Consider the following 27,971-nt stretch of genomic DNA (forward strand, 5'->3'; position numbering starts at 1 on the left):
GATTTTTAAATGCCCCTATTGGCCATAAAGCCAAAGGCATTGGAGATTTCGTTCATTAAGAACATGGGGTATCTTGTAAAAGATTTACCTACTTGTAAACTTTACGATTTTTGTAGTTATAACGACCTTCACAGAGAATGGTACAAGTAGACTTGGGAGTTTTCTTTTCTTTTTTCATTTTTTTTCTCCCTTAACCCCCACCCTGCCTTCTCTCCTTTTTTTTTTTCCATGAGAAAAGAAAATCAATAGCTAAGTATTCAGCACCCAAGCCACCAATATTTCACCACTCGCTTTCAAGTTTAATTGTGGCATAAATTATGTTTTATTTTTCACGGCGGCATCTAGTACCGTACAGGTTGCCCCGTGCTCTCCGCCTTCTCCCCCTCCCCCTGGCCTGTGACGTTGTGACGGGTTACTCCAGGCCTCTGAAAGTTACTGAGGAGGTGATGGTGACGCCGGCTAAGAGGGAGGGGCCGGGAGCGACGGGAATCATTCTTCATTACTGAAAGCTGTGATTTATTTTAGCCTAATTGTAAAGTTACTGCAAATCGCTCAAAAGCTTTTTAAAGATCGCAGTGATTAGTTTTTTTTTTTAGGGGGGCGTGCACAGGCAAGGAGGGGGCAGGTAAAAAGGGAAATAACACCTCTAATCCTGCCTCTGGTAAATAGGCTGCCAGCTTTTAAAATGAGTTTCCTTTCTATTAGTGAGAATATTATGCTAAGCCTTAAGCATTAGTTTTTTTATGTTGCCATAGCAGCCTTATTCCTGCAGGGTGCTGACCTGTGATGATTACAGTACAAAGCTTATAGGGTCTTGAAACCCCCTTTGAAGATGAAAAGTCTTTGATGGTTTATATTTATGCAAATCTCTTAGATATGATTTACCCAACTGAGACTGAATGGAGAGATGATTAAAATTCCCTTTTCCTTTGATATCCATTAATGGCTGAATATTCCTTAAATTTAAATGGATATATATATGTTTTCAACTTTATTTACAAAAATATCTTTATTATACCTGTTTCTTTCCTTTTTTTTTAATCTTCCCCCATCTTATTAGATCTAGATAGACATAATAGATTTACAATTTAGATTGTGCCCCCCCCTTTTTTTGAAACGGGGGTGTGGGGGATCTGTGAGAGCTTTTGTGTGTTTCCAGATGATAGATTTTGGAATTTGGGCTACCCCACTGGCAGCACAGAGCTAGCTGTGAACTGGTCTCATGGAAAAAATTGGCAAGCTTTGGTCTTCAAAGAAATAAACTTCCTTTTTAAGGTCTTCCTAGGTAAGCTTTAAAAAAAAAAAATATGAAGAAACCCCTCCTGAAGAAAGGGCGGTGCTGGTACCATAACTAAAAATACAGATTCTACATAGGTAAACGGCAGCCAACAGTTGCACATGTGTTGGTGTTGGGTTCAAAACAAAAACAGAAGGGGCAGGTAAAGAGAGAGAGAGGTCTGCTTTGTTCTGGGCATCTGCCATTTGCATTTAGCAGAGGAGAGAGGGTGACAGGCCCCGAGTAACCGAGTTTTCCCGGGGAAGCTCTTAAACCTGGCCATCTTGCCTTTACCCCTCACTCCTAGGCCTCAAATTATCCCTTTTGGAGGAAAATGAATTGTGGTGTTTGAGATTTCACTCTGGGGTTTGGGGGGGCTTTGCTATCTTTACTTTTCCTTGCTTTTTCTTCTTTCCTGCCCCCACCCCCTCCTTCCTTTGTGTAGATGCAGGAGGCTGTGCGTGCCACTTCCTCAGGTCAGGGACTTCGGCCCTTCTCCCGTGTCTGTATTTCAGGGGCCTGAGCTTCTGTTTTGTTGCTAATCACCTATGACATTTCTGATTTTAGTTTTCAGACAAATTTTCATTCCACTTAAAAGGCCGAAAACTTGAACAACCAATGAATTTAATCCCCTTTGTGGAAACTGCAATGGGTTTGCTCAATTTTAAGGTAAGAAAGCCACAATGTAGTTATGCAAGTTAGCATTTTACTTTGATTTCCTAAAGAGAATTTCTGGGTTTTTTTTTTTTTTTTTTTAGTTGTTGTTGTTTGTTTTTTGTTTTGGCTTTTTTGTTTTGTTTTTATTTGAACATCTACTTAAAATTTTTTAAAAAAAGAGATTTATAAACAAAGTATTTTAGCCATTTCTTAGCTGTCCTACTGTAATAACAAGGCTGTCAATATCTTGGAAGACAAAGAAGCTAGTTAAAGAAAGGCCTTCTCAGCCTCAAATATCTAAACAGACATTTATATGTTCCTGGACAAATATAAAAATCACAGAATTAACATATGCTTTGAATTAGTACGTGGATAGGTTAAGTGGATGTGGAAATTGTATTTTGTTGCTTTCATATATTGGATTTGAATTGCTTTCCTACCAGTTGTTTTTCCATTTGCAGATATCTTAGTCTCTCTGTGATACTGTTACTTGCAATCTCTAGCAGATATGATTGTTGTTTATAGTTCACATATATAAATAATTTGTAGTCTCTTGTTTCAATTTGCCAGGTTTCAAAGATAAAGTGTTTTCTAACCCACCTCCAAAAACATTAGCTGAGCCAGTTCTCAGCCACTGTGTGGCTACATTAACCTACCTGCCTTAGCAGATTCATGGCTGGGCTTGTTTGCTCCCCTTGATCTGTGGACCTTGACATCGGTCCCAAAATGTGTCTCTCACACCACCTGACTTTGAATGGCTGTCTAGCACCCCCTGTACCCTCTTCTTGGAGTTTCTAGCCCTTGGTGGTTTTGTTTTGTTTTGTTTTCCACTGCAGAGTGCAAGAGAGAGAGGGGGGGAAAATCACTAAAAACAGAAGTAGCCGACCTGTGACCTGTGGTGGAGAAAAGTACAAACAAATGCTCAGAGGAAGCTTTGGAGATGTGTAGGGTTGTTCAGGAAGGGCCGAACGCAAATGTCTGGGGGCTTCTCCGAGCCCTCTGCCTCGTGACCAGCTCCTCAGCCCGCCCTGTTCCTCAGCCCTGCAAGACGATCCAAAGCCCATCCCTGAGCTGGAAGCTGATACACACAGTGATTTAATTTTAAAGCACTATTTTGCCATTTTATTCAGCTATGTACTTAGGAGCTCTCACAACCCCTGCAACTAACTGACAGCAATTCCACCACCTCCTTCCTCCCTTCCTCACCCACACACATGGGAGCTCACCACAGCTCCAAGACTCCCAGCTACGTTGACAGCGAAAGGGACTCGTCTGTACTTTCCTTTGGCCTTGTCAGGGTTGCTTTATTCACTCGCCCTGGGTGACTGGTAGTATTTTTATTTTCCCTCTGAAGTTGTAGGTTGTGCATTGCCTGACTTTAAGCCTGAAACCGTTTTACTTGATCCTAATGCAAATAATCCAATTAGTTGGATTTCAAAAAAATTTTCCCTTCTTTCTTGTGGTTTTATGTTTATTATTTGAAAATCTCTTAAAGCAAAAACAAAAACAAAAAACAAAAACAACAACAACAAAAAACCCCAAAATTCTGGAGAGACATGAATTACTTACAGTTAGAGGCTAACGAGTTTACCCCAAGTTATCTAGAAAATTGGATGGCCTACGATTGGAGTGTCCCCACGGTGTCACCAACAGTGGTGGCTGTGCTGGTGTGATCCCCAGGTGAAGCAAGTGTGTGTGTGACCTATTCTCTGAAGAATGTTGCTGCGTGCTTTGGGAAAGGGGTCAGTGTGCTTCATCCACACATGAAGAACTGAATCTTTCCTGTTGCTGATGCACTGGCTCCTAGCCTCTGAGACTCTGTTCTGCTCTCTTTACAGGCAGTGTGTGAAGAAACACTAAAGATCGGGCCTCAAGTGGGTCTTTTCCTAGATGCAGTCGTTTTTGGAGGAGAGGATTTTCGAGCCAGCATAGGTGTCAAAAATATCTCTCTCTCTCCCTCTCCTCTCTCTCTCTTTCCCTCTCTCCCTCTCCCTCTTCTCTCTCTCTCTCTCTCTCTCTCTCTCTCTCTCTCTCTCTCTCTCTCTCTCTCTCTCCAGCTCTCCCTTGGCCCCAGGGGGATGTGTGTGTGCGTGTTGTGTTTGTGTGTGTGTTTTTTGCTCCTTTGCAAAGGGACATTTACATAACAATGTGTATTTACTAGCCCTGACCAAAGCTTTTCATGAAAACTGACCACCACTTCCTGATAATTTAGGGCTACATCTCCTGCTTCCAGAGTCCTGTGTTTTTACTTCTGGCTGTTTATAAAATGACTAATAAAAGCCCTTACAGCTTTAGGCATATTCAAGAATAAATGGGGTCCACGTGGCTTCTACTAACACTATGTATAACTAGCATGGCCTTAGCTAAATACGTGTCTCCACGTGCGTCTAAGACGTGGACCTCTAAATAAAATGTTAAAGTGCTTTCACGTCGGTCTTACTTAATACAGCGTTTTCTACATTAAATGGAGTCAGCAAATATTTTTAAAGGATATATTATAACTTTAACTTAGTATATATTTCAGAATGTTTATTGTTAAATATTTACTGGCCACGCTGATATTCACTGCTGTGCTTCATCCTTTGAGCATTTGTGAGCATTTCTATGGGTGGAGACTGAAGGCCAAGGTAACAGAAAGTGCTTTCAGACCCGCATCCCAGAGGTCTGGAGACACTTTTCCAGAGCAATGGGTATTGTAGCCCAAGTTTAAACACTGGCAGCTTCCCTCCCCACAGGGTGCAAAAGAAAATTTTATTTTAATACAAGTCTTCCCAAGAGACTCTTGTGAGTTCTACAGCTAAGTGCACTACAGAAGGCACATAGGCACTTTCTGCCTGTCCCCAAATGGGAGCCCTTCCCAAATGCTCCAACCGAGCCCCAGAGCACTTGCTCAGGACATCTTTGAGGATAGATGTGACAAGACCTACACATGCCATTCCTAAGAAGTGAGACACACACACACACACACACACACACACACACACACACACACACACAGAGAGAGAGAGAGAGAGAGAGAGAGAGAGAGAGAACTTCCTGGACACTTGTTGTGCTGTCTTTGGACTGACACTCTCCAAGTGACAACACAAAAGAGGAAAACCTGTCAGGGGCTGCTTTGACCTCGGTTCCCACCTCCTGAAGCAGAGGAGGGGCTTTTCCCTGGTGCATGTACAAGTGATTATGTAGGAGAACGTGCCAGTTCACTAATCACACGTGCCATTCAGCGTTTCTTCCCCATCTGCCTGTCTTCCTGTGCGTTTACTTTTCTGGGAGACATACATGCCCCGTAACCTGGTTTTTATAGTGTGTGCCTGGGTTTGGTTTCCAAGGTGTAAAAAAAAAAAAAACCACTCACCCTTGTACACATATCCCACTTCTAGGTGCAACAAGCAACAAGGACGCCCAAGACATCCTCTACGCCCGACAGAAGATTGTCGTCATAGCAAAGGCCTTTGGCCTACAAGCCATAGATCTCGTGTACGTTGACTTCCAGGATAGAGATGGACTTCTCAGACAGTCCAGAGAGGGAGCCGCCATGGGCTTCACTGGTATGATTCCTGGCGCTGTCTTAAAGAGCAGTGTGTACATTAGCAGGTGTTCCTGAAAACAAAACAGACAGACAGACAAACCAACCATCCATCACCCCGTAACATGAGAAGGCTGCACATAGCAGAGGGCACCTGGGCAATTACTACCTGGGTTGGTAGGTGCCCTCCCCCTGCTCGCTCTCTCTCTCTCTCTGTAAATTACAAAACAAAACATTTGATTGAATTTTTTAAATTTATACTTGTAACTTTTTTTTCTTCTCTATCTTTTTAAGTATTTCAGTATAGTTTGAGTTGACCCCAGGCAAAAGATGAGGGTATGACGGGAGGGTTTCAAAGTGAATAACTGTCAGAATTTAGATTGATGAAAAATATAAGAAAATGTTCCTAAAATAGCTAAAGTATTAATTAATTTTAAATTGATTTTTTTTGCCTGTGGTTTAATTTTTACCCATAAGTATTTTTAAAAATTATCTGGCCATTGTAAGGCTCTCTTTCCTCCTGTGTCTCCCAATAAGTGTGTACCTGCCGACACCTGTGAGTGCTGGCTGGCCCAGGGGTCAGTGAGTGTCGTCGTCCCCCCCTCCCCGGGCCTGTATGGGGTGCAGGCAGGCAGCTGACAGCCAGCAGTGGGCTCATCACTCCTATACCCTGAATCTAAGGGAACTGAAAAGCATGTTTTTTTGCAACAGAATTCTGTCTTTTGAAAACCTTAATAGAATCTTATGCATAAATAGTTCTGTGTGGTTGTCTTCAGGCATGTGCACGTGTGTATTTTCTCTCTCTCATGATGAAAGTGCTAAGATTATTAACTATAAATATATCTAGCAAGAAGGAGGAGGAGAGAGGAGAGAAGAGGAGGAGAGAGGAGAGAAGAGGAGGAGAGAGGAGAGAAGGAAGGAAGGAAGGCTGTTATCCCTTTTATAAAGTGTTTTGATATTATACCTAGTCAGGATTTAACTGAAAGTCTCAATAAGTACCTTGAAATGAAAAATACATATTGGTGGTTGACATCTTATCCTAAAACAAAATGGAAAGACTTAAACAATAGTAGAGTTATCTTAGAATTAAGTAAACCCGATGTCCATTTTCGTATATAACAGTAAAATAAACCCAAACCCCTAATTTTTTAAGCTTAAAAACATGATCCCATGCATAGGAATTTTTTTTTTAGTAATCTGAACTATCAGTAATTTCTCTATTTAATAGGGACTCAGGGAGAAAGGGTTCCCCTTAACAGTCCGTGTATGGGGGAGGGCATGCCTGTCCTTGCCTCTTTTGAGTGGCCGGTTAGGATGTGTGGACCAAATGGAAAAGTTAGAGAAAAACTCCATGAAATCTATCTAATAGAGCCTGATGTTGTTGGCCTACAACGTGTGGCACTGGCTGCCAGGCACCTTGACCTGGGCCACCAGCCCTTCGTGTTCTTGGTCGAACTCCACCCCCACCCTCCAGCACCCCCACCCCTACCCTCACCCCCTCAGCTTCCCCTGGGGCACAAAGGTTTCTCAAGGTATAGGGCTAAATCAAACTGGTTCCCAACTCAATCTCAGAAGACAAGATATTCAAATCCGGTTTAAGTGTCTAGACTGTGTCCAACTCAGCACGAAGAACTCGTGGGCCTGGCACTATTGTCTCTGCCCGATAGGGAGTACTAAATCACAGGAAGATGGTGGCCGGGTAGTAGGGAGGCGCTGAGGGCACAGTGCCCAGTGTGCATCCACATGACAGAAGCTGTAAGCTGGGGACCACACGCCACACATACTTAACTGATTTTGAGAAAAATGCCCTTTATTGCCCCAGCTATACTTTCACAAACTAATAGAAGATAATCGAAAGATTATATAGTATAGTATTTTTTAACCCATGCTGTTACTGGTTTTTGCCATTTATGAGACTAATTCTGAGACTTTTAGCTGTGATACCTTAAGCCTTGTACCATAGAGGGAAAGACACGGCAGAAGAGAAGACAACGTGTTGTTACCAACACTCGTCTGAAGCAGGTGGCCGCAGGGCGTAGAATCAGCGGACATGCCAAGTTATCCCTAACACTGATAGGGTCTAGGTCGGGGCAAGGGTTGTCTGTACTTCAGAGTAAAAACCTAAATGTACACCTGCACGCATCCAGTTTTATTTTACAAGATTATAATAAAAATTATGCCATTTCTCCTGTCCAGCGTTTCCTCCCTCCAGAAAGTGGTTAGCATGACACCAAACAGCGGGCTGTAGTTTGGTTTTTGCCGTCTTTACTGCATGGGGCCCCCACTCATGTTGATTGATTTTTAAAAAATCAATCCGTTGGCTGTATACATGGCCATTAACTTTAGGATTTTTTAAATAATAAAAAGATGGCCCAAACTGAAATGTGGAAGAAAGCTTTTCCCCTGCCTTAGCCATCACGGCTGTGAGGAGGCAGGGTCACAAATATGAAGCAGCTTAGGTTTTTCTTACGGTTTTTTTTTTTTTTTTCAGTCTTCTGTAGAAGACAAAAATGACACCATCATCCAGTTGCCTAAAATACTTGACAGCTATTGATTTAAAGCAAGATATATCAAGTGGTCCTGTAAAAAGGGTCTCACGGTCATAAATTTTAATGCCGTCCAATTTTGCACCCTCTTGGTAACTTGTCAATAACAACTCTTGTGGATAAAAGATTTGCTTGGCTCTCGCATGGCGCCAAAGCCCCGGAATGTACACAGAATGACAAAAGACGCCTTGGCACGAGAGTGTACAAGCAACACAACTTTTAGCAGTGGCCTCTTCCTGAGCTGTGGGTGCTTCCGAGCCTTCAGGAGGCGTCATGAGAACCCAGCTCAACGTTCACCCTCACTTTGCAGAGCCTGCACCAAAAAGTCCCCCGCGCAGTCCGCCCTTTTGCACAGCAATGTAAATTATGTACATAAATTATGAGATCCAGGGACAACAACTAGGAAGTGGACTAACTGAGCACTGACAAGCTTTTCAAATTATTACAGCTATTAAAGCAATTAAATGTGGAATCGATACCTACTATTTGAAAGGAGTTCACGTTTGTAGCTCCTATTATTTGTCTCCAAAAATTAGTCTTTGAGTACTTCAGAGGGCCTTTACGTCCACAGACCCTTAACGTCCTCCTATTGCTGACAGGCAGAATAGAACAATAGCATAGAATGTTCCAATTGTTCCAGGGCTTAAAGAGAGGGTTATCTACTCACCTACACTTATTTTCTTGAAACACTACAAAAAAAAAAAAAAAAAAGAATTACTGTTTTACTATTTTTACAAGCACTGTTACTTTATCTACTCAGCAGAATGAGGATAGCAACAGAAACTGGTATTTTATAACCATGCAGAGGCTAGAGGTTGAAACAAGTGTTTCAAAAGCAAAGCAAATTGATGTGGAAACAAATACAGTTAGCCACCAGTAAGTGTACATCAGTCAATTTATGTTCATAACTTTTCATGTAATGTGATATAACCTCGTTGTTATGACTGTAAATTATATTGCATTTTATTAATGACCTGATTAAATACCATACGCGTCTGATTGTTAAATTATTTTTTTTATTATTAAGAGCGTTATAATTGCATAGAATCCTTTGAGGCCTGTGTATGGATGGGACTTTTATTAAAATCCTTAAATGTCAAAAAGAATCAAAGATTTTAAAAGGTATTTTTACATAGATATAATTTCTTATAATTAAAAAAACCCCAACTATCATGCCATTAAAAAAAAAAGGAAGATCTGTATATATTTTTGGATAGATAAATTTTCTCTAATCCTTTTAAAATACAATTAAAAATTTTTTAATTAGAATAATTTAGATGTCACAGTGCCCCAATCTGCCTTTTAGTTTACAACTCTAGACATATTTCCATCGAAATAGACATGTTTAAAATGACACACTCCAAAAGAAAATGAAGACTACTGTGGCAAGGCAGGATTTGGCATTAATGTGGTCATAGTGTCTGCTGTGGCTTTAATGACAATTGACATGTCATTGGTATAAGAGCTACAGGAAGTAGCACAACCCTCCAAAATATGTAGAGGACAGCTCGTTCAGTTTGAGAGAACGCTCATATAGTTTCATTCTACCTTTAACTCAAAATAATTTGCAGACACCCTCCAGTTAAAATCCAAGCAGTGTATCTATCCAACAAGCCACCTCGCCCAGCCACCTGTAACTTAGAAAGGAGAGATTTTTCTGCTCCGAGGTGGCACAGTTGTTCCCGTAGTTGGTGTTTGTTCTTATGTGGTTTTCTGGAAAAGCCTGTCTGGTTGTGTGTTTTGTTCGGCGGTGCTCGGTTCGTCAGCACCTACCCTGAGAGGCACCCAGGATGTCCCGAGCTGGGCTGGGCGCGCGCACCTGGTTTGGGCATGGTGTCTGTCCCCAAGCCTCCAGCGTGCTTCCTCTCTCTGCAGGTAAACAGGTCATCCACCCTAACCAGATCTCAGTGGTGCAAGAACAGTTTACTCCAACCCTGGAAAAAATTCAGTGGGCTGAAGAACTGATTGCTGCCTTCAAAGAGCACCAGCACTTGGGAAAGGTAAATGTTTTGTCAATGCCTCTGGTAATGCTGGGGTTTAAAATACTATGGGCAAGGATGGAAAGAAGCAATGCTGTTTGGATGGCTTAAGGAGAGAGGGGAAATGTGGGGGTGGAAGGAAAATTTGTCAATGAGAAAATCGCTGAAGGCAGACAACCGTCCCTTTCCCTAAATATCTCATGAATTGATTTCTCTCTCGTTTTATTATTATTTTTTTCCTCATAAGCTATATTGGCAGCCTTGGAAAAAGTAAACGTCCCTTTCAGGTTCTGCTGCATAGTCTTCGGTGCGGCACTTGTATGAAAATAATTTCAAATCAAAAGTGAGGGCGCGTCGTAACGGAATGAACACAGTTTGACCACACGGGGAAGAGAGATAAATTTTAAGTTATTTTAATTGGGGCAAAGGGGCGGGGGATGCTTAGGAAAAAAAGCGCTAACATTTCCTCCGGTTTAGTCATTTAGGAGTGGGAGGTTGTAGATGGATTTGTACTGATTTCTGGACCTGAGATTTGGAAAGAATGAAAGGCAAATTAACACCGAGTATGGTTGTTCTAATTTAGTGCTTCATTGAGCCTGGCGTTTCCCGCTCTGTGGGTTTCTGCTATGTAAATATTGCGGTGGTAATGTACAATCTGTCCCCACTTTGTGCCAGTAACACTTAAATTAGGTGTCGCCTGAAGGAAGATTTTATGCTAGTTGCAGCATTGTCAGTTAATTATCTTAAAGGTTATTTGCAATAATACCGTTTGCCTCTTTTTCAGAGGGATGGGGGAGCATTGCATTTATAAATCTATTCTGGAGATAATCTCTCCTCTCACCCTGTGACTTCTGAATGAAGTTGTTGTGTCTTCCCCTCCAGAATTACTTAGGAGAAAGAGAATGCTGACATATTACTAAAGTCCTAAATGTTAAATACTCGCCCTTGTGAAAATAAATAAGTAAAAAGAGAAGAAGCAAAAACTGGTTTTCAGTGGTAGACCTGTGACACTCGTGTGAGACGTGTCCTTCACGTGTCCCCTGGAAACTTCAAGACTTATACAGATGGGTAACTATTAAATAGGCCATTCCCTATAGATGTCTGCCTTCAACCGTCACCAGGTTTATACACACACACACACACACACACGAGAGAGAGAGAGAGAGAGAGAGAGAGAGAGAGAGAGAGAGAGAGAGAGAGAGAGAGAGAGACTGACCTTCGTATAGACTCCAAAGGCAGAAGATCTACATAGAAAAGATCCCATTTGGATATTATACCAATTTTATGATAAATAGCATTTTTTTTCATGTCAATGGTGGCCATTAAAAATATTATACATTTCACAGAAAACTAATTCTAAGTTGGAATTGTATTTTATGTTTGTTTCTGTATTCCAACCCATAATGAAGCTTGCCTGTGGGGGGACACCATATTCACCTAGAAAGAAAAGCTGTGCGCTTTCATTGATAGGTGCAAACAATTCCATTCATCTCCCTCCCATACACCTGTGTGTGTGCCAAAACCCCCGCACTCACACATGCACACACACGCTCACACACACACACACTATGTACCCTTCCCCCTCAGTTCCTCCTTACGCCGACAATATCCAAGTGATAAACGCTACTTGAAATAGTAAACTGAGGCAGCACTTGCTCTCTTAAGATGGCAGACAGATCTGGGTGTGGCTGGTTCACACTGGGTCATACTGAAGACCTTAGGTCACCCCCAACTTCAGCAGCTCCCACACCACAGTCAGACCAGCAGCACGCCCTTCCTGCCATTCCTGAGTAAAGACTAGAGCCTGCACCCCACCCTCCTTTCTGTTATAGCTGGGAAATATTATTCCTAGGGAAAATTGCCCAGGCCTTTCATAATGGCAATGTAAATGTTAAATTCTGCTCCTTTTTTTCTTTTTATTCTCCAAGTAAGAAGTGCCCCCTCTTGTTGGGGTGTAATTGGGGCATAAGCTTTCACAAGCGTGTGGCAGGCCAGCGTCTCTTTACCACAGACCACGGTGCCGCCTATTAGGTCATTTCTTCTCTGTCTGCTTTGTGGAGGTTTGTCCCCTACAGCAAATGGCCCCGGTTCTTTTTGTCGGGCGAGGTTTAAATGAGTCAAGTAATGGAGCCTCCAGTAGGGACATACGGTGATTTTTACCCAGTTAGCATGATTCTTTCACTGTGCCCATAAGCTGGCTGGCCTCGGACACTGGGACTGCGAGTAGGTGCCTCTGTATCTTGAGGGGTTCTTGTGGTTTAAAATAGCGTGTGGGTTCTTTTGGAGAGGGTATTAAAAAATAATAATAACAAGCCCCCAGTAGTAGGAAGTGTCACCTCCAACCAACAAACATTTAATCTGTTTTAGTTCAAATGTGTTTTCATTTATGAAAAATACGAACCCCCGCCCGGATATTTTGTCCGACGCACAGATGACTCCCGAAGATGAGAAATGGATGGCTTGCACCCTGTTGAGGTGCTCGTGGACTTCCCTAAGGCCTTGTCCCTCTCCTCTGATGAAAAGTTCATTTAATTAATTGCTTTAAGTAGAAACGGTCCAAGAGGGCAATATGATGTTACCTTCGTTCCTCCTCCCACCCCCGTCTTCAATTATATCCTTTCCGCTTGGAGATCGAAGCCTGCCTTACGCTGGCAGTTAGCACGGGGTCGGTTATGTTTTCTGGGGTGATAACAGTACTGGTGAAAGGCCTACCTCTTCTCCCTGCCCCTAAGTGACAACAAACACAGGAAGGCTCATATCACAAGCAGGTGAGTTGCTGGGGCTGAGACTTTGATCACTCAGTCTTCTTTTCTTTTAGTTAGGAGTTTCATGAAAATTACGTCCAATGCACTTGGTCTGAGAACGTGTGAGAAACAATTTACCTTGGAAAAACAATGACGTTCAACCCACTAGTCATCACCGTTTGACAGGTGACAGTGCTCAGAAGAGGCTGACGTGAGCTAGTTCTTACCTGACCCAGCTATCCCTTTTAATAAGAGATAAAGCAATAGATGGAAATTTGGGAACTTAGCTTGGCTTCTCTTATTAAAATCTGCTGCAAAAATGTTATTCAGCATAAGGTATTTCTGTTTTAATTCCTAGGAAGTAAAATATTTGTGACTTAACTGACATTATTGACCAGACAGATTCTTTCTTCCTTCTAAAAAAAAAAAAAAAAAATTTATTCTGAGTTACAACCTACAAACCATTAGTTCTTCTGGCTTCACTTGGTAAAATATTTTAGCTGGGATAAATCATTTTCATTTCATTTGCATTGAAAGTATAAAAGATCTTCTGTAAAATTATCCATTCCTAATCTATTTATCTATACATATTTCTTTTTTTCATACTGTCATTTTTTAAATATATTATCTGGAAATTCTCCATTCAGAACTGGATTTAGTGTTTGCTTAATGAAGAAACGTGACTTTCCTGTGTATATTTATTTTGATCCACTTAGAATTACATAATGTGAAAACTAGATAATTACAGCAGGAACTTCTCAAGTCGTTAGTTACTGTTGGGATCAATAGAAACTGTAATTACACAGAATTAAGTGCCTATAACATGCGTATCAATACAATCTGTAGCAGCATATTGGATCTGGTGTGTTTTTCACATCTGTATTATGCTGCTGCTGCTAAGGCTGTCCTCGCATTCATAGCTTATTAGACAAACATGATGGCTCAAGGAAACAGCTTGTTGCTTTTTTAAAAATGATCGCTAATCAACGGAAATCATTTCTTTTCAACATGTGAAAACATGGGCGGCTTCGTGAGTCCAAGTGTCATCCCTGCACAAGGGCTTCTGGGCATACAAGTCACTGCCTCCTTCCAGTGTGAAAAAGCAGGAAGGGACAGCAAGTATGTGCGTATGACTTACGATGAGCTTTTTGAGGCCCTTTGTTTGGATAGACGTATTCTTGCGGTACTGGCTACAACCCTGAGTTTGATTCAGTTTTCCAGGCAATCTCCTTTTTAATCCCATCATTTCCCTGAGTGCGTCATGTGGGTCTGGAACGGTTTTGTTTGAACAATTTTTTAACAGTTTTCACTCATTACAGCTTCATAAGCTGACTAACTCCAAGCGAGGGGAGGGGGGGGGGGAGGGGAGGGGGGGACTTCGTTCAAGATCTAGGTCCCCTTGACAATGACAAAGGTCAATGACAAAGTCAGTAGTGACCTGAGGACTGTAAATATTACACGTAACTGGAACACACTCCTGTTTCCCTCGCGAAGGAGCAACAGTGCGAGCTAATGAGCTGACGTTAATAAACAGTTCCTATGTGTGGATTATCAGTGACAAGCAATCTCTTATTAAAGCAGAAAAGAGAAGTTGGTTCCTTTTCAACTCAGAAACTGCCAGCTACACTAAGTCGCCCCCTCCCAGATACAGAAAGCGAGTGGCTTTCATAGGTGTGGCTGCAGCTCCCCACCTTTCCTTTAGCCTTCTGAGTGCCGGGCTTTATAAAAAGAAATGCTGTTCCGTCCAGATGGCTCTCTCCAGGCCTCCCCGAGAGAAGCCGGGAGAGATCTCCCCAGCCAAAAATATTGTTCCCACTTGTTCAAGTGCCAGAAAGCCCACTGCCCCTCTTTCGCACAGATCAAATAAACCCATCTAAAGATTTGGTGGTTTTCTTTCTTAGCTGAAAGAGCTGAGCCACTAATAAATGATCGTGCGCCCCTGTCCCCGCCCAGCCACCGACCCACCACCTTTCCCATCTATTTCCGAGCAGCAACATTCCGACCAGCACCCGGTGAATCCCGGTGAGAATTAAAGATGGGCAGAAGTCTACTTCTGAGATGCCGGGTAATTGCTTTTTCCCTCCGTGCCCTGTTCATCTAGAGTTTTCAGAGCTGTATGCTATATCCAGCCCTTAGGAAGTCTGGGCCCACTGGCAATGACTTTACCATGGATTTGATATGCAACAAACTACAATTTAAAAAAAAAAAAGAAAGGAAGGAAGGAAAAAACATTCAAAGTATGGCAGTGGGATTTTGTGTTGCTCACCACTAGCCTCATTGTTTTTTTACAGGCAAATGGCCAATCCTGCATTAAGGGATAAGAGGGTTTTGGTTTGGTTTGGTGTTTTCTTTCCATTTTTAAAAAAATAAGGTTAGGTTTGCTAACTTTTTAAATTATTGGCTTCATCTTTAATATGATTCTTTTATCATTGTGAGAGGGGTAGTTCAGATTCATACACAAGCCGAGAACCAGCAAGCCTCTCCTGGTCCTCACCCTGGCTCGCCCTCTCTCCCTGCTGACTTTGTCCACCCACCCTGCCCCAGAAGGCCTCTTGCTTGGCTCAGTCCACTCAGAGGAAGGGTCAGAGGAAGGTTGGGGAAACCCTAGCAACAAGGCCTCCTGTGGCCCAAAGCTGAGCACCCTCAGCACCCAGCCAGGACACATAGGCCCAGAGTCCGCCTCCCCCGGCTTCCTTCCATCTTCATGTTTTCTCTGCTTGTCTACGTGTCTTCTGGTCTCAAGCACCTGTCTGAACCTTAACCTCTGTCCTTATCTCCTCTCCTTCAAACCGGGTTACAGGAGAATTTAAACTGTTGCTGCTTTTAAGGTTTATTTTTAGTTCCTACGTGCATGTTGGGTGTGTGTGAGAGAGAGAGAGAGAGAGAGAGAGAGAGAGAGAGAGAGAGAGGGAATGCGAATGCGATGCCTGGGGAGGTTCGAGGTATGGGGTATACCCTGGAGCTGGGGTCACAGATGCTCTTGAGCTGCCTGGTGTGGAAGCCAGAAGGGATGTGCCATCTCTCCAGCCCTGTTGTATGTGTGTGTGTTTTGGTTTGTTTTATTTTATTTTTTATTTTTATTTTTTTGGTGTTTTATGATGGGATTTTGTCGTACTTATTTACATTAAAAGCCAGGAAAAATGACATTTTTATTTTATTAAAAATAAAAGTCAAGCATTTCTAGAACGGTCTACTTTTCTAATTTTCCGCTTTACTGGGCCTTGATGGGAAAATCATGGAGCTGTCTCACTACCATCCTAGAAAAACAGAGAACGCTGTTTGCTGTCTCCACGTCTCCCTGTAGCATACTAGACAGAAATGGCCGCTTAAAACACATTCAGGAAACACTACCGAACCGACTTCTTACACATTTCTAACTGTGCTGAAAGCAAATTGCTGGGTTTTTGTTGTTGTTGTTGTTGGGTTTTTTGTTTTTTGTTTTTTTTGTTTTTTTGTTTTTGTTTTTGTTTTTGTCTTTGTCTTTGAGACAGAGCTTTTCTATGTACCCCTGCCTGGCTTGGAACTCACTCTGAGGACCGGATGGCTTCAAACTAAAGCAATCCTCCGACTGTGGGTGTGTGCCACCATGCGCCGCGTCTAACAGGATCTGTGATGTCAAATTATTGCTGTCTTTAGAAAGATGTAAAGCCTTTCCCCCATCTGCTCTGCTTTACGCAATAACAACAAAGTGTATGTGTAAGACCATTCGCAGCTTATTAAAAAAAAAAAAAAGAGCGGCCTAGGAACTTAGTGTTACTGGCTTCAGCTACTGGGGTGATACGGCTTTCCGTTGGCAATTCCAGCTTACGTTTGGCGTGAAGTGTTGTTTGGTTACTAAGTAGCTGAGAATGGCTTCTGACCGTCCATCCCCACCAAGTGCTGGGATGACCGGAGTTTACCAGCACTCCTCGTTTGCCGTGGTGCTGAAGGCCAAACCCCTGTTCCCTTTCCACTAGACAAACTTTCTACCAAACAAACTATATAGCTCCAGCCCACCATGAAGTGTTTCAAACAAAGCAAAAAATATTTACACACTTGGCCAGCTAATGCTGAAGGCATAGTGTGAGGAAACCCTGGGCGATCCCAGCACCAAGGAAGTGCAGCCAAGGGCGGGCAGGAGAAGTCAGGCAGAAACAGAATGGCCACCAAACCCTGCAACACTAACCATTATACACAGACAGTGGGTGAATTTTGTGGTGTGCAAGTCATTCAGTAAACCTTTTCCAGGGGGAAAAAAACAACAAGTCTGGAAATATAACCACAAAATTGAATCTGCCAGCAAATTTTAGGAAGTCGATTAGATTTCAGTGCTCACAGACATCCTTAGCAAATCGCTTCCTTTATTGCCTGATTTTCCTTACTGAAAGATACTTAGAACAAAGGCTTGTCTGCTATCAGCCCACTCTCCTGGGTATTTTCAAGGTAAATCCTGTTGCCTGTGTTTCAGAGGACAGCCTCTAAGCAGGAGCGCCGGTTGGTCTCCCCTGCGCTTGGTAAATTAGAGACCACCCTGGTCCATGGAGTCCCTCCATCCGTACAGACTGATCACAGATCAAGAGACTCTCAGAGGTTTCCAGCCCTGGTGCCTTCCAAAGCCGTGTCCCAGAACCCTCACTTCCCCCTGACTTCTTGCATTAACCTTACCGAGGATGACACATAGATGGCTCTCCATTTTCTGCCGAGAGTGAGAACTAAGTAATTTTATGTCTCCTCTTTACAAGGCTAGGTGTGAGCACTGTCCCCAGTCCGTCTCTGTCAGCTCCTTTTCACGTTCTGGGAATTTGTCCCGGTTTTTTATAGATACCTCTGGCCATTTGTCATTGCTTTCTGATTCTGGATCTTTGACGGGCGTTTTCTCTAGTCTCTAGGTTCTTGTAAGGCTTTTTATCTTTACATGTATCTAGCACTTCAGAATCTGGCTTCTTCCTTTCCTTTTTTTAAAAATTTATTTATTTTATTTATTGGATATCAGTGCTTTATCTGCTGAAGAAGGCATCAGATCACATTATAGATAGTTGTGAGCCACCATGTGGTTGCTGGGAATTGAACTCAGGTCCTCTGGAAGAGCAGGTGGTGCTCTTAACCACTGAGCCATCTCTCCAGCCCTCCTTTTTTTCTTTTAGGATTGATTTATTTATTTTATGTGGGTGGGCACTCGGTCTGCGTGTGTGTCTGCACACCAGAAGAGGGCACTGGGTCCCATGGTACGACAGCCTCAGACAGGTGTGAGCCGCCATGTGGGTGCTGGGAATTGAACCCAGGGCCTCTGGAAGAGCAGCCAGTGCTCTTAACCACTGAGCCATTTCTCCAGCCCCTGAATCTAGTTTCTTAAAAAGACAGATGTGTTTATAACACTAGTAGGTGCTCAGAGGGCATGGGAGTTGAGTTTGTAATCTGCCTCTCCTCCTCCTATTGTCAGTGCTAATGATGTCTCCCAAACTGCTAAAGCCACTCTGGAACCCAACCCGGGCAGCTACATGTCGGCTGCTGCTGGTGCAGTAGCCGTTGGAGTAGGGGTCCTTGTATTTTGGCAGTGGAAGACCTGTCACTGCAGAGGTGATGCCACTTACTAACAGGTCTCATTGACAGAGAGCCTGTAAGGCTGTCATATGCCTCCTTTAATCTTTTCAACGTTATGGGCAAGTTTGATTGTCCCTCTGTGTGGAGGATAGCCCTTAGACCTGTGGTTCCCAGCCCCCCTAGTGCTGCAGCCCTTTCTGTAGTTTCTTGTGTTGTGGTGACCCCCCCCCCAACCATACGATTATTTCATTGCGACTTCATAACTGTATTATTGCCACTGTCGTGATTCGTAACGTAAATATCTGATATCTGACACCCCCTCACACACACAAGGGGCTCTTGACCCACAGTATGAGAACCACTGCCCTCTGTGGTGTACGTGGCTCCCAGTTCCCACACAGGCCAGGCCTGACTAGAGCTATGTGTCCACCACACTGAAGCTTGCGTGCTGCTCCACACCAATGGCTCTGTGCTCTGAGTTCTGAAAGCCACGGGCGCTACAGGAATGTATAGGGAAGGAGTGGAAGGCCCTCTCCAGGCTCTGAGGCAGTAGCTGAGGACCCTCCCAGGTGCTGAGTAGGTGGCAGCCACCCAGGTCCTCCTGCATTCTCAGTCAGGGGCACAGCCCGTTCATGTAAATGGGCTGTAAGTGGGTGTGCCTGGTGGTCCTCGCTGGACCACTTCTGCTGGGCTCTCACCCGGTTCACCTCGAGATACATTAGCACCTGGCAGTAAGAGTAAATGGCTGCTGGATTAAAATGTAAAAGACTGTTAAAATATCCATCAGATTATCACTATAAACTGAAGCCTTAAAAAAAAGGGGTGGCCATGTTCTTTTAATCTCCCTTGTAAATAAACATGGGTTTTCTTTGTGTAGCCCCGTCTATCCTGGGACTCGCTTTGTAGGCTAGGCTGACCTCAGACACGTGGTGATCCACCTGCCTCCGCATGGGGTGAAAGGCACATGCTGCTTTAAAAAATGTACGTCATAAAACAAAGGGGCACATTTTGGGGTTCGCTGACTAGGAGTGAGGATTTGGAGGTTCCCCTTTTCCCAAGGTTCTTGAGGTGGCTAGCTGACACTGAATCCCAGGGTTTGCATCTCTAAGGCTGGACCCAGTGCTCAACAGACAAAAGCACAAAAGCGCTTGCTTTGGAGGCTGGTGAGCCAAGTCACCCTCAGAGCCTGTGGTAGAAGAAGGCAACTACAAGAAGTTGTCTACACACACACACACACACACACACACACACACACACACACACATTACACTACATTATCTTTGAAAATAGGACTGAGGAAGATGAGGCACAGATTTGCCTTGAGTCTGAGGTTAGCCTGGACTATATAGTGAATTCCAGGCTAACCGGGTATACATAGCAAGACCTTGTCTCAAATACATAAAATATTTTGTAAATGTATAAAAATACAATCCACCTGACATGGTGGCACACACCTGCAACCCCAGCAGAGGCAGAGGTAGGTGGGTCTCTGAGTTTGAGACTAGCCTGGTCTACGTAGTGAGTTCCTGGACAGCCAAGGCTCTACAGAGAAACCCTGTCTCAAAAAACAAACAAACAAACCAAAAACATACAATTGAAATGAAAGTTCTTGGGGCCAAGGTGTCACAAGGTGGAAGGAAAATATGCTTAGCCTGTGTGTGTGGCCTGGGTTCAAACTCCTGCACAAACAAAAGAAGAAGAAGGAGGAGGAGGAGGAAAAAAAATTAACTTTTTGGCGATAGATCTTTCTAACAATGTTGCCCTCCCAGGTTTTAGTCTGGAGACTATCATCACTGGGGGCTGCAGTTTATAGAACATAAATTATGGTTGTTAAGCAGTTGCTAAGGGAATCCTTCCATCTCCTCTGGAAGGGAAACTCTGTCCTCTCCCTACCGGCTCATCTCCTAGTGCTGGGGTCAGGGTGCAAAGCCAGAGCATCTACTCCTAAAAGTCCTAAAGCAAGGCTGGGGTGGGGTTTCCCAGCGCCTAGGCTCCTGCTTTAGGGGCAGGAGCATTGGTGGTAGTGCAGGCAGCCAAGGGACAGCATCACCAGCTCCTGCCACCTGCAAGTTGAGGTGCTGTGTCCCAGGCTAGCCCATCAGCCTGTGAGCCATCAGAACCATGGCCTCTTTTCCAGACCTCTTTAATTCAGACCACATTTGGCCCCCTTTCCTCAGAGTTAAAGAAGCCCTTCAGCTGCAGGCTGATGATCAGAAAGGAAGGCCTAATGCCCTACACTGCCTTTTCAGGGCTGAGGTTCTAGGCCTACCTCACTGATAACGTGAACCAGGACATCTCCGGTGGCCACAGACACAGGACTCCCTGCAGACCTCACGCATGCTTCTGTATGGATAGTCTCCTGTTTCCCAAAACTCTTCCACACATCCGTTTGACATCCTGACCTGAGCCTGACTTTAAAGAACACCTGCTCCTAGTCAGGCATGGTGGGCACACCTTTACTCCCATTACAGAGACAGAGGCAGGCGATCTCTTGAGTACAAGGCCAGCCTGGTCTACAGAGTGAGTTCCAGGACATCCAGGGCTACACAGAGAAACCCTGTCTGGACATAACAGAAACAGATTTAAAAAGCAAAACTAAAACTACCTGTTCCTCCAAGTTCTCTCCTGCTTGAACCGCCCCTAATTTTGACAGCGTCTTCTCTCTGATTTCCTTGACTTTTAGGTCCCGCAAGTGTGACATACTTGATTTCCCTTGAATGGTTCAGCCATTCACACTAGTTAACATGACCTCAACTCAATATTACCAGTTTTGAGGTCAGTCACTGTGTCCTGCTGGAGACGTGGGTATTGGTCAGCTAACCAATGTTACCAGACCTGCGAAGGACCAAGACACTTGCAGATAAAATGTCTAATTCCATCTTCTAACATGCCCCACCCTCTGAGTCCCACTGGGATAACTGCCCTGTGCCCAGATCACTCTTTTCCTGTCGCCCCACTTCTCATAACTTGTTACCCCTCCTTCATTTCTATGCTTGCGTGTACTTGCTACAGAGTCACGAGCTTTTCTCTAAGTCTCCTGTTGAGTGCTCTTCCACATTGTACCTGTGGCTCTGGGTGCACACGCTCATCTGTCTGAAGTCCGTCATTCCCACAGATGGTCACTTAACACCTTCTCCTGCATTCAATGAAAGCGTCGTGAGGCCAAGAACACACCTGCCTAACTATACCAAGCATGCTATAGGCTTTAGCTATGTTGAACCTGAAGAGTTGAGGATCAAGGTCCCACACAGTTTGGCAGGGTCAGAGGCAGGATTCCAATTGGTCTGGACCCTTAGTGCATGTGTCAGAGTGGCTTATGCAGCCAGTGATCATACACAGTAGCAACACTTTGCTCAGAAAAATCACATTTGGCGTCTAAAATAAAGAAAAGATAAAGGCTCAGTCACAACCCCTTAAAGCCTTGCCATTCCCCACTTCCCAGTCTCCTCTTTTCCCCCTCCCTCCCTCCCATCCCTCAGTGCTGTGCCCTACACATGCTAGGCCAATAGTCTACCATGGAGCCGCCACCTTCAGCAGCCTTCCTTCAGTGTCTGTCATCATTGTCAGGTCAGCCTTCAGGGAGCGTCTTCTAGGTGCACAGCTTGACAGGCACCAGGTGCTGGATGACCGACCTCAACCTCAAAGACCTCCCAACATAGTAGAAAAAGCCAGCCCAGAAACCAGCTGGTGACAGAAGACGGTGGACAAGACTGATCATAGCCGTTCTGAAGTAAACGACAGGGCATGACCAAGGAGACTGAATAACTCCACTGGGACAGCAACTTCAGACACCTTGTAGCATCAGGAGTTTGTCAGGTCGAGGAACCAGCCTTGGGAAAGCACGTGGCTGTGGCGGGGGTGGGGAGGAGTTGGAGCCAGGTCTTAGAGTGCATACTAGGGCGGTAGCACTTGGTTCAGTCAGTCCCAAGGCAGTCAAGGGTTTAAACAAGTGAACAAGCCCACCTCCAGCATAGCAGTCAGATCAAAATGGGGGCGGGGGGTAGGGGACCCCAGCTCTGTTAATGAGATCTCTGTCTAGCAGCCTGTCTGGCCACAGCACCCAAACTCTCATACCAAAGTGAACATCACAGGAAAATTGTCCAAGGATTCTGCCAGTGAAACAGCCAGAGGATAGGAAAGAAAAAGAAGTGAGTGCTGAGTAGGCGGTCAGTGAAAGCCTGGCACGTGGTGCACCTGTAGTCCCAGGGCTGACCCAACCAGCCCCAGGCTGAATGAAGACCCTGTTTCAAACTGTTAGGTGGAGGATAGTTTGGGGAGACACCCAAGGTTGACCTCAGACCCCATGTACAGCCAACATCTGACTGGGAAACTTGACAGTGGTAAACACTGACAAAAAGCATGGTGGTTCACACCGCTTTTAATTCCAACGCGTGGGAGGCCGAGACAGGTAGATCTGTAGGTTCAAGGCCATCCTGGTCTACAAAGCAAGTCCAGGACAGCCAGGGCTCTGTTACACGGAGAAACCCTGTCTTAAAAAAACAGAACAGAACAAAACAAAACAAACAAAGAAAAAAAAACCAAAATAAAAGAAAGGGCCCAGAGGGTGCACGCACTTTGCCTCCAGCCCTGGTAACCTGAGTTCGAGCCCTGCGGCCCTCGGGTTCAAGGAGAAGACTGACTTCCGAGTCAACGCATGTGCCCGTGTGCTACCATGGGCATAAACACACAAGTAAGTGTAAAAATATTCTAAGAGAGGAATATTAGAAATTCACTGGAAACAATTGTCTGAGCAGAAGGCCCAGTGGGACACGTTACCGGAAGAAGCGAATGCTTCTTCTCAGAGGCACTACTGAGAGAGCCACAGCAACGCCCCGCCTACATGGGCCAGAGAGCACCCTTGAACATCCAACTGTGAGCTGGGAAAGGGACAGCGACCGTTTGAGCTGAGTGCGTAGCTCACCATCAGAAGACTGGCCTCAAATGCAAAGAAGACGAAGAGTTTGTAGTAGTGTCGGCTTCTAGCAACCTGGTCCTTCGGTGTCCTGGAGAAGGACGAATGTTCAACACAACCCTTCAGGTTCTGAGTGTCAGAAACTGACTTTCCTGTAGGCTCAGTCATTCTTCCTTTATCTCGCACCCTCCCATCATTCATCTGGGTCCTCCTGAAAGGCTTTGGGGGAGGAGGAGGAGGGGGGGAGGAGGGGGAGGAGGAAGGGGAGGAGGGAGAGGTGGAGGAGGGCGGTCCTGTTACTTCAGGGCCACTCTGAACCATCGGGTTTTGTGGTGCTGGGCTAGTGCTTTACCACTGGGCTGCATGCCCAGCCCTCAGTGCCTACGGTCAGCAGGGATGTGTGTGTGCCTGCCGAGGGCCTGCCGCCGCGTGCCTGTGGAGGTCCATCTATGGTCTGCAGGCTGGTGAGCAAGGTGCTGACTGGGAAGAAGCTTTCCACAGATCTGCCTGTCCTGAGGCACCTGCGGCTTTCCTTCCTTGTCTGCTCCCACAACTGGAAGCTCCTGGGGACAGGAATGGCGTCTTCCCCTCCTGTCCTACCTAAATGGTTCCCCAGAGCCTGGCATGGCTGCTCTGTCCACTATGATCACCCAGTGACCACTGAGCAGCCGAAAGACGTCCATTACTGTAAGAGGTCAGACCCGAGTGTCTTATGCTTGGTAGCTTGGCCACTTCAACCCAGAGCAGCAAAAGCACAAGGCCCCAAACTCAGCTGTGCATTGGGATCATGGGATGACGACTCCTGGCCAGCCTTCAGGCTTTCTGCATTTAGCCCTGATGGACCGAGCCTGGAGTCAGCACTTTTAACACACCCCCTCCAACACAAACAACACAGCCTAATGGGAACGGTTATTTGTGTTGGAGTCTGACTCAGCAAATTACAGAACATGTTCAACACGGTTTTTAATCAGAAGGCTTCGACGAGCACACGAGATTTGAATCAGATAAACATATGCTCTATGGCGAGAGAAGTGGCTCAGTGGCTCACGCAGTGCTGGTTCCCAGCGCCCTCACCAGGCAGTTCACGGTCACCTGTCTGTCACTCCAGCTCCAAGGCCCCAACGCTGTCTTCTGGACTCCTGTGCACATCCCCCCACACAGACGAACACAGATGTGTGTAATTTAAAATTAATCTTTAGAAAACAAACACGAAACCAGGCGGTGGCAGCCAGCACATTCCTTCATTCCCAGCATTCCGGAGGCAGAAGCAGATGGATCTCTCTGAGTTCCAGGCCAGCCTGGTCTACAGAGCGAGTTCTTTTTTTTTTTTTTTTTTTTTAATTTATTTAATTTTAATTTATGTGCATTGGTGTGAGGGTGTCAGATCTTGGAGTTACAGACAGTTGTGAGCTGCCATATGGGTGCTGGGAATTGAACCCAGGTCCTTTGGAAGAGCAGGCGGTGCTCTTAACCACTGAGCCATCTTTCCAGCCCAGAGCGAGTTCTTGGACAGCCTAGACTACACAGAGAAACCCCGTCCAAAAACAAAACAAAACAAAACAAAAACCCAACAACAACAACAAAGAAAAAGGAAAACAAATGTGTCTTGTACCCATTCTATCCTGATAAGCCATACAGTGCAGACATGCAACAGGTTCTTTTTCTTTTTCTTTTTTTTTTTCCGAGACAGAGTCTCCCTGTGTTAGCCTTGGCTGTCCTGGACTCACTTTGTAGACCAGGCTGGCCTAGAACTCACAGCAACCCGCCTGCCTCTGCCTCCCGAGTGCTGGGATTAAAGGCGTGCGCCACCACTGCCTGGCCTCAGGTTCCTAACTTACAGGATGAGAACGGATAAAGGCCTTGGGGACAGAAGGCAGCCTGGGCGAGTGGAGAAGCAGGGCAGCAGGGACGAGGCATAGGGGAGTTGTTGCCGGGTGCACTTTTAGTTCTGCAAACTAGAACAACCCGACTCTGATGCACAGCACTATGGGTGTTAAGAACACCGACGCACCGTTTCTGTGAAATTAGCACAGATGGTCATTTTTTACAGTATGTGTCTTCCACAGAAGCGAGAAGGGCTTTTGTGTGTTTGTGCAGCTGCACGTGAAGGCCGGAGGTCACTGGCGGGTTCCTCTAACGCCATCTACCTTAGTTTTTGAGATGGAGCCTCTCTGATCCTGGAGCACAGTGAGCCAGTTGAGCTAGACTGGCTGGCCAGCCTGCCTCAGGGGTGGTCCTGCTGCCACTGCCCTGTCACTGGACTGCAGGCACACGCAGCAATGTCAGCCTTTTACTGGAGTCTCGGAGACTGTGCTCAGGTCCTCATTGCTTAGGAAAAAAAGCACTTTACCAACTGAGCCTCTTTCTCAGCCTTCAGAAAGATACTTTTCATGGGGTGAATGGGAGCAGCTAATCTGCATGTTGTCGTGGGCAGCACTCATGAGGCCAAGTATGTGATGTTCCGGTGGTGGGCTCCAGGACCAGTGACTGGGTATCGCTATGTTGTCAGCATGACTCTCAAAGCACTTCATCCCAAGTACGGTATTGTTTAAAGGCATTAAAAAAAAAAAAAAAGGTTTATTTACTTTTATGTGTACTACTGTTTGCCTCTATGTATGTATGTGCCTCATGTGCATGCAGTACCTGCAGAGACCAGAAGCCTTTGTGTCCCCTGGAACTAGAGTTGCAGATAGTTGTGAGGCCCCATGTGGGCCCTGCAAATCAAACTCCACCCTCACCCTCAGCAGGAGCAGTCAGTGCTCTGACTATCGAAAATCTCTCCAGACCCTCAAAGAAGTCTCAAACCGGTAACCGGGTTCTTCATGCTGATAGAAGTTCCTCGCATTTTTTTGAGATGGGATGTCAGCAGTGGGCTCAGTGGCGCCCGCTTGTAATCCCAGCACTCGGGGAGGCAGAGACAGGTGGATCTCTGCGAGTTCGAGGCCAGCCTGGTTTACAAAGTGAGTCCAGGACAGCCAGGGAGGGCTACACAGAGAAACCCTGTCTTGAAAAACAAAAAGCAAACCAACAACAACAAAAGCATCATCCAGTGAAACAAACTCCTCCATCACCTTCAAACTGTCCCCCAAAAGCCAAGTAGCCTTTAAAAAAATTATCTTTATTACATTGGTGTTCTGCTTGCGTGTGTGCGTGTCTGTGTGATGGTGCAGAGTCCCCAGAACTAGAATTACAGTCTTTAGCTGCCATGTCGGTGCTGAGAACTGAACCCGCGTCCTTTGGAAGAACAGCCAGTGTTTTTAACTGCTGAGCCATCTCTGCAGCCCCCAAGTAGCTTTTGACAAGTTACATTAAAAAAAAAAAAAAAACCAAAAAAACAAGTCCTGACCACCAGACTGTTTATGTTTATGCTATAAATCCATACCTTAAAAAAGCAGGCAGATTATGAATTGATGTATGCAAGATCTTCTAACTGAACACTGAGGGCCTCAGTCTACAGAGACAGAGGACACAGAGCAAGGGTGGTGCATCTTGTTTTTCCACTATAATAAGAGAAACCAAGCCAGATCTGCCCCCAACAAAGAAAGAAACGTTCTCTTGAGGTCTTAAAAAGCAGCTGGTAGTATTTCTCATTTCTGATGTGTACTGAAGGCAGCACAATTTCAGGAGATGTGGCCTCCACCCAAAGGGATCACTTGATTCAGGACTCATGAGGGGGGGGGGTAGGTGTGTGTCTTTTGTTTGCTTTGCTCTTTGGGGGGGGGTGTTTGTTTGTTTGTTTTATCTCATGTGCATCTGTGCTAACTTTCTGTTGCCAGCCTATTAGTTAAACCTTGGAAGGACAGATGCTGTTTTACAGGGGCCATAATCCACTCGGTGGGCGGGTAACGGAGAGGCCTTTGTGATTCCTCATTTACTCCAACGGGACAACCAGAGGGTTGCCTTGTAAAACAGCATGAGGCTCACCCTCGATCTCCGAGCAATGCTAACCTGGGGGGCCTCCCCGGCCAGATTCATGAAATGCATCATGGTCCTGGGTGACCTGCTTCAGCTCTAGGCTGAGTGAGCAAAGGCCCATTGAAGGGCACAAATGCTAAGAGGGAGAGGACCAGAAAGTGGCCACATGCAGGGCCTTAGGTCATGCAGGTGTGCCTGAGAATGGGATTCACCATCCCAGGGGGAAAAAAAAATCTCTCTATTGGGAGATGAAATCTGTGCATATCGCCAAGGATCCCCTGCAGCAGGTTTTTTGTTTACTTCCTTTCTGTGAGCACACCTCCTGTACCTACCTCACAACCCTCATGGTGGCTCCCAGCATGCTCATCCCAGAAGTCCTGTGCAAGAGCGCCAAGGACAGTGGTGACCTTTGATAAGCTGTACTTTTGACTTATGAAACAGGAAACGGGCTGTGCTATATGTAAATGAACCATCGAGGGTTAGGATGGCTCCCCCACCTCCAGATCGCCAAGGAGCACCTGCGCTCTCTCTCTCTCTCTCTCTCTCTCTCTCTCTCTCTCTCTCTCTCCCTCTGCAGCATCCTTGACAACAGCTAAAAGGATGAAGAGGTGATTAGCCTTGGCTGAGGCGTGGCTCACTGGCAGAGCCATTGTCTACCAAGGCTCAGGGTTCATCTCCAGCACTTCTAAAATAAATAGAATATCTTTTAAAGACCCATTGAAAAACCAGGGATGGTGGCACAAGCCTTAAGTTTTATGAGTTCAAAGCCAGTCTGGTCTACATAGCAAGCTCCAGGATGAGGCTACATTATAAGACCCTGTCTCAAAAACAACAATAAAAAAAGATTGAGTGGTGGCGCACACCTTTGATCCCAGCACACAGGAGGCCGAGGCAGG

The 27,971-nt window shown here is 45.2% G+C and overlaps 2 protein-coding genes across 2 annotated transcripts in view; both read left to right on the plus strand.

The window, feature by feature from the left end:
* Positions 1-27,971, plus strand: part of Pcca (propionyl-CoA carboxylase subunit alpha) — an 842,751-nt gene that overhangs the window by 389,574 nt on the left and 425,206 nt on the right. The gene's annotated exons all lie outside the window — the stretch shown is intronic.
* Positions 1-27,971, plus strand: part of LOC127202292 (citramalyl-CoA lyase, mitochondrial) — a 32,078-nt gene that overhangs the window by 2,672 nt on the left and 1,435 nt on the right. The window contains exons 2-5 of the mRNA XM_051161000.1: positions 1,844-1,945; positions 3,772-3,865; positions 5,314-5,481; positions 9,881-10,005. Of these exons, the coding sequence (XP_051016957.1) occupies positions 1,844-1,945; positions 3,772-3,865; positions 5,314-5,481; positions 9,881-10,005 (489 nt within the window). The remainder of the gene's footprint in view (positions 1-1,843; positions 1,946-3,771; positions 3,866-5,313; positions 5,482-9,880; positions 10,006-27,971) is intronic.

Source organism: Acomys russatus, chromosome 18 (genome assembly GCF_903995435.1).
Source record: "Acomys russatus chromosome 18, mAcoRus1.1, whole genome shotgun sequence".
In the NCBI taxonomy this organism is placed as follows: Eukaryota; Metazoa; Chordata; class Mammalia; order Rodentia; family Muridae; genus Acomys; species Acomys russatus.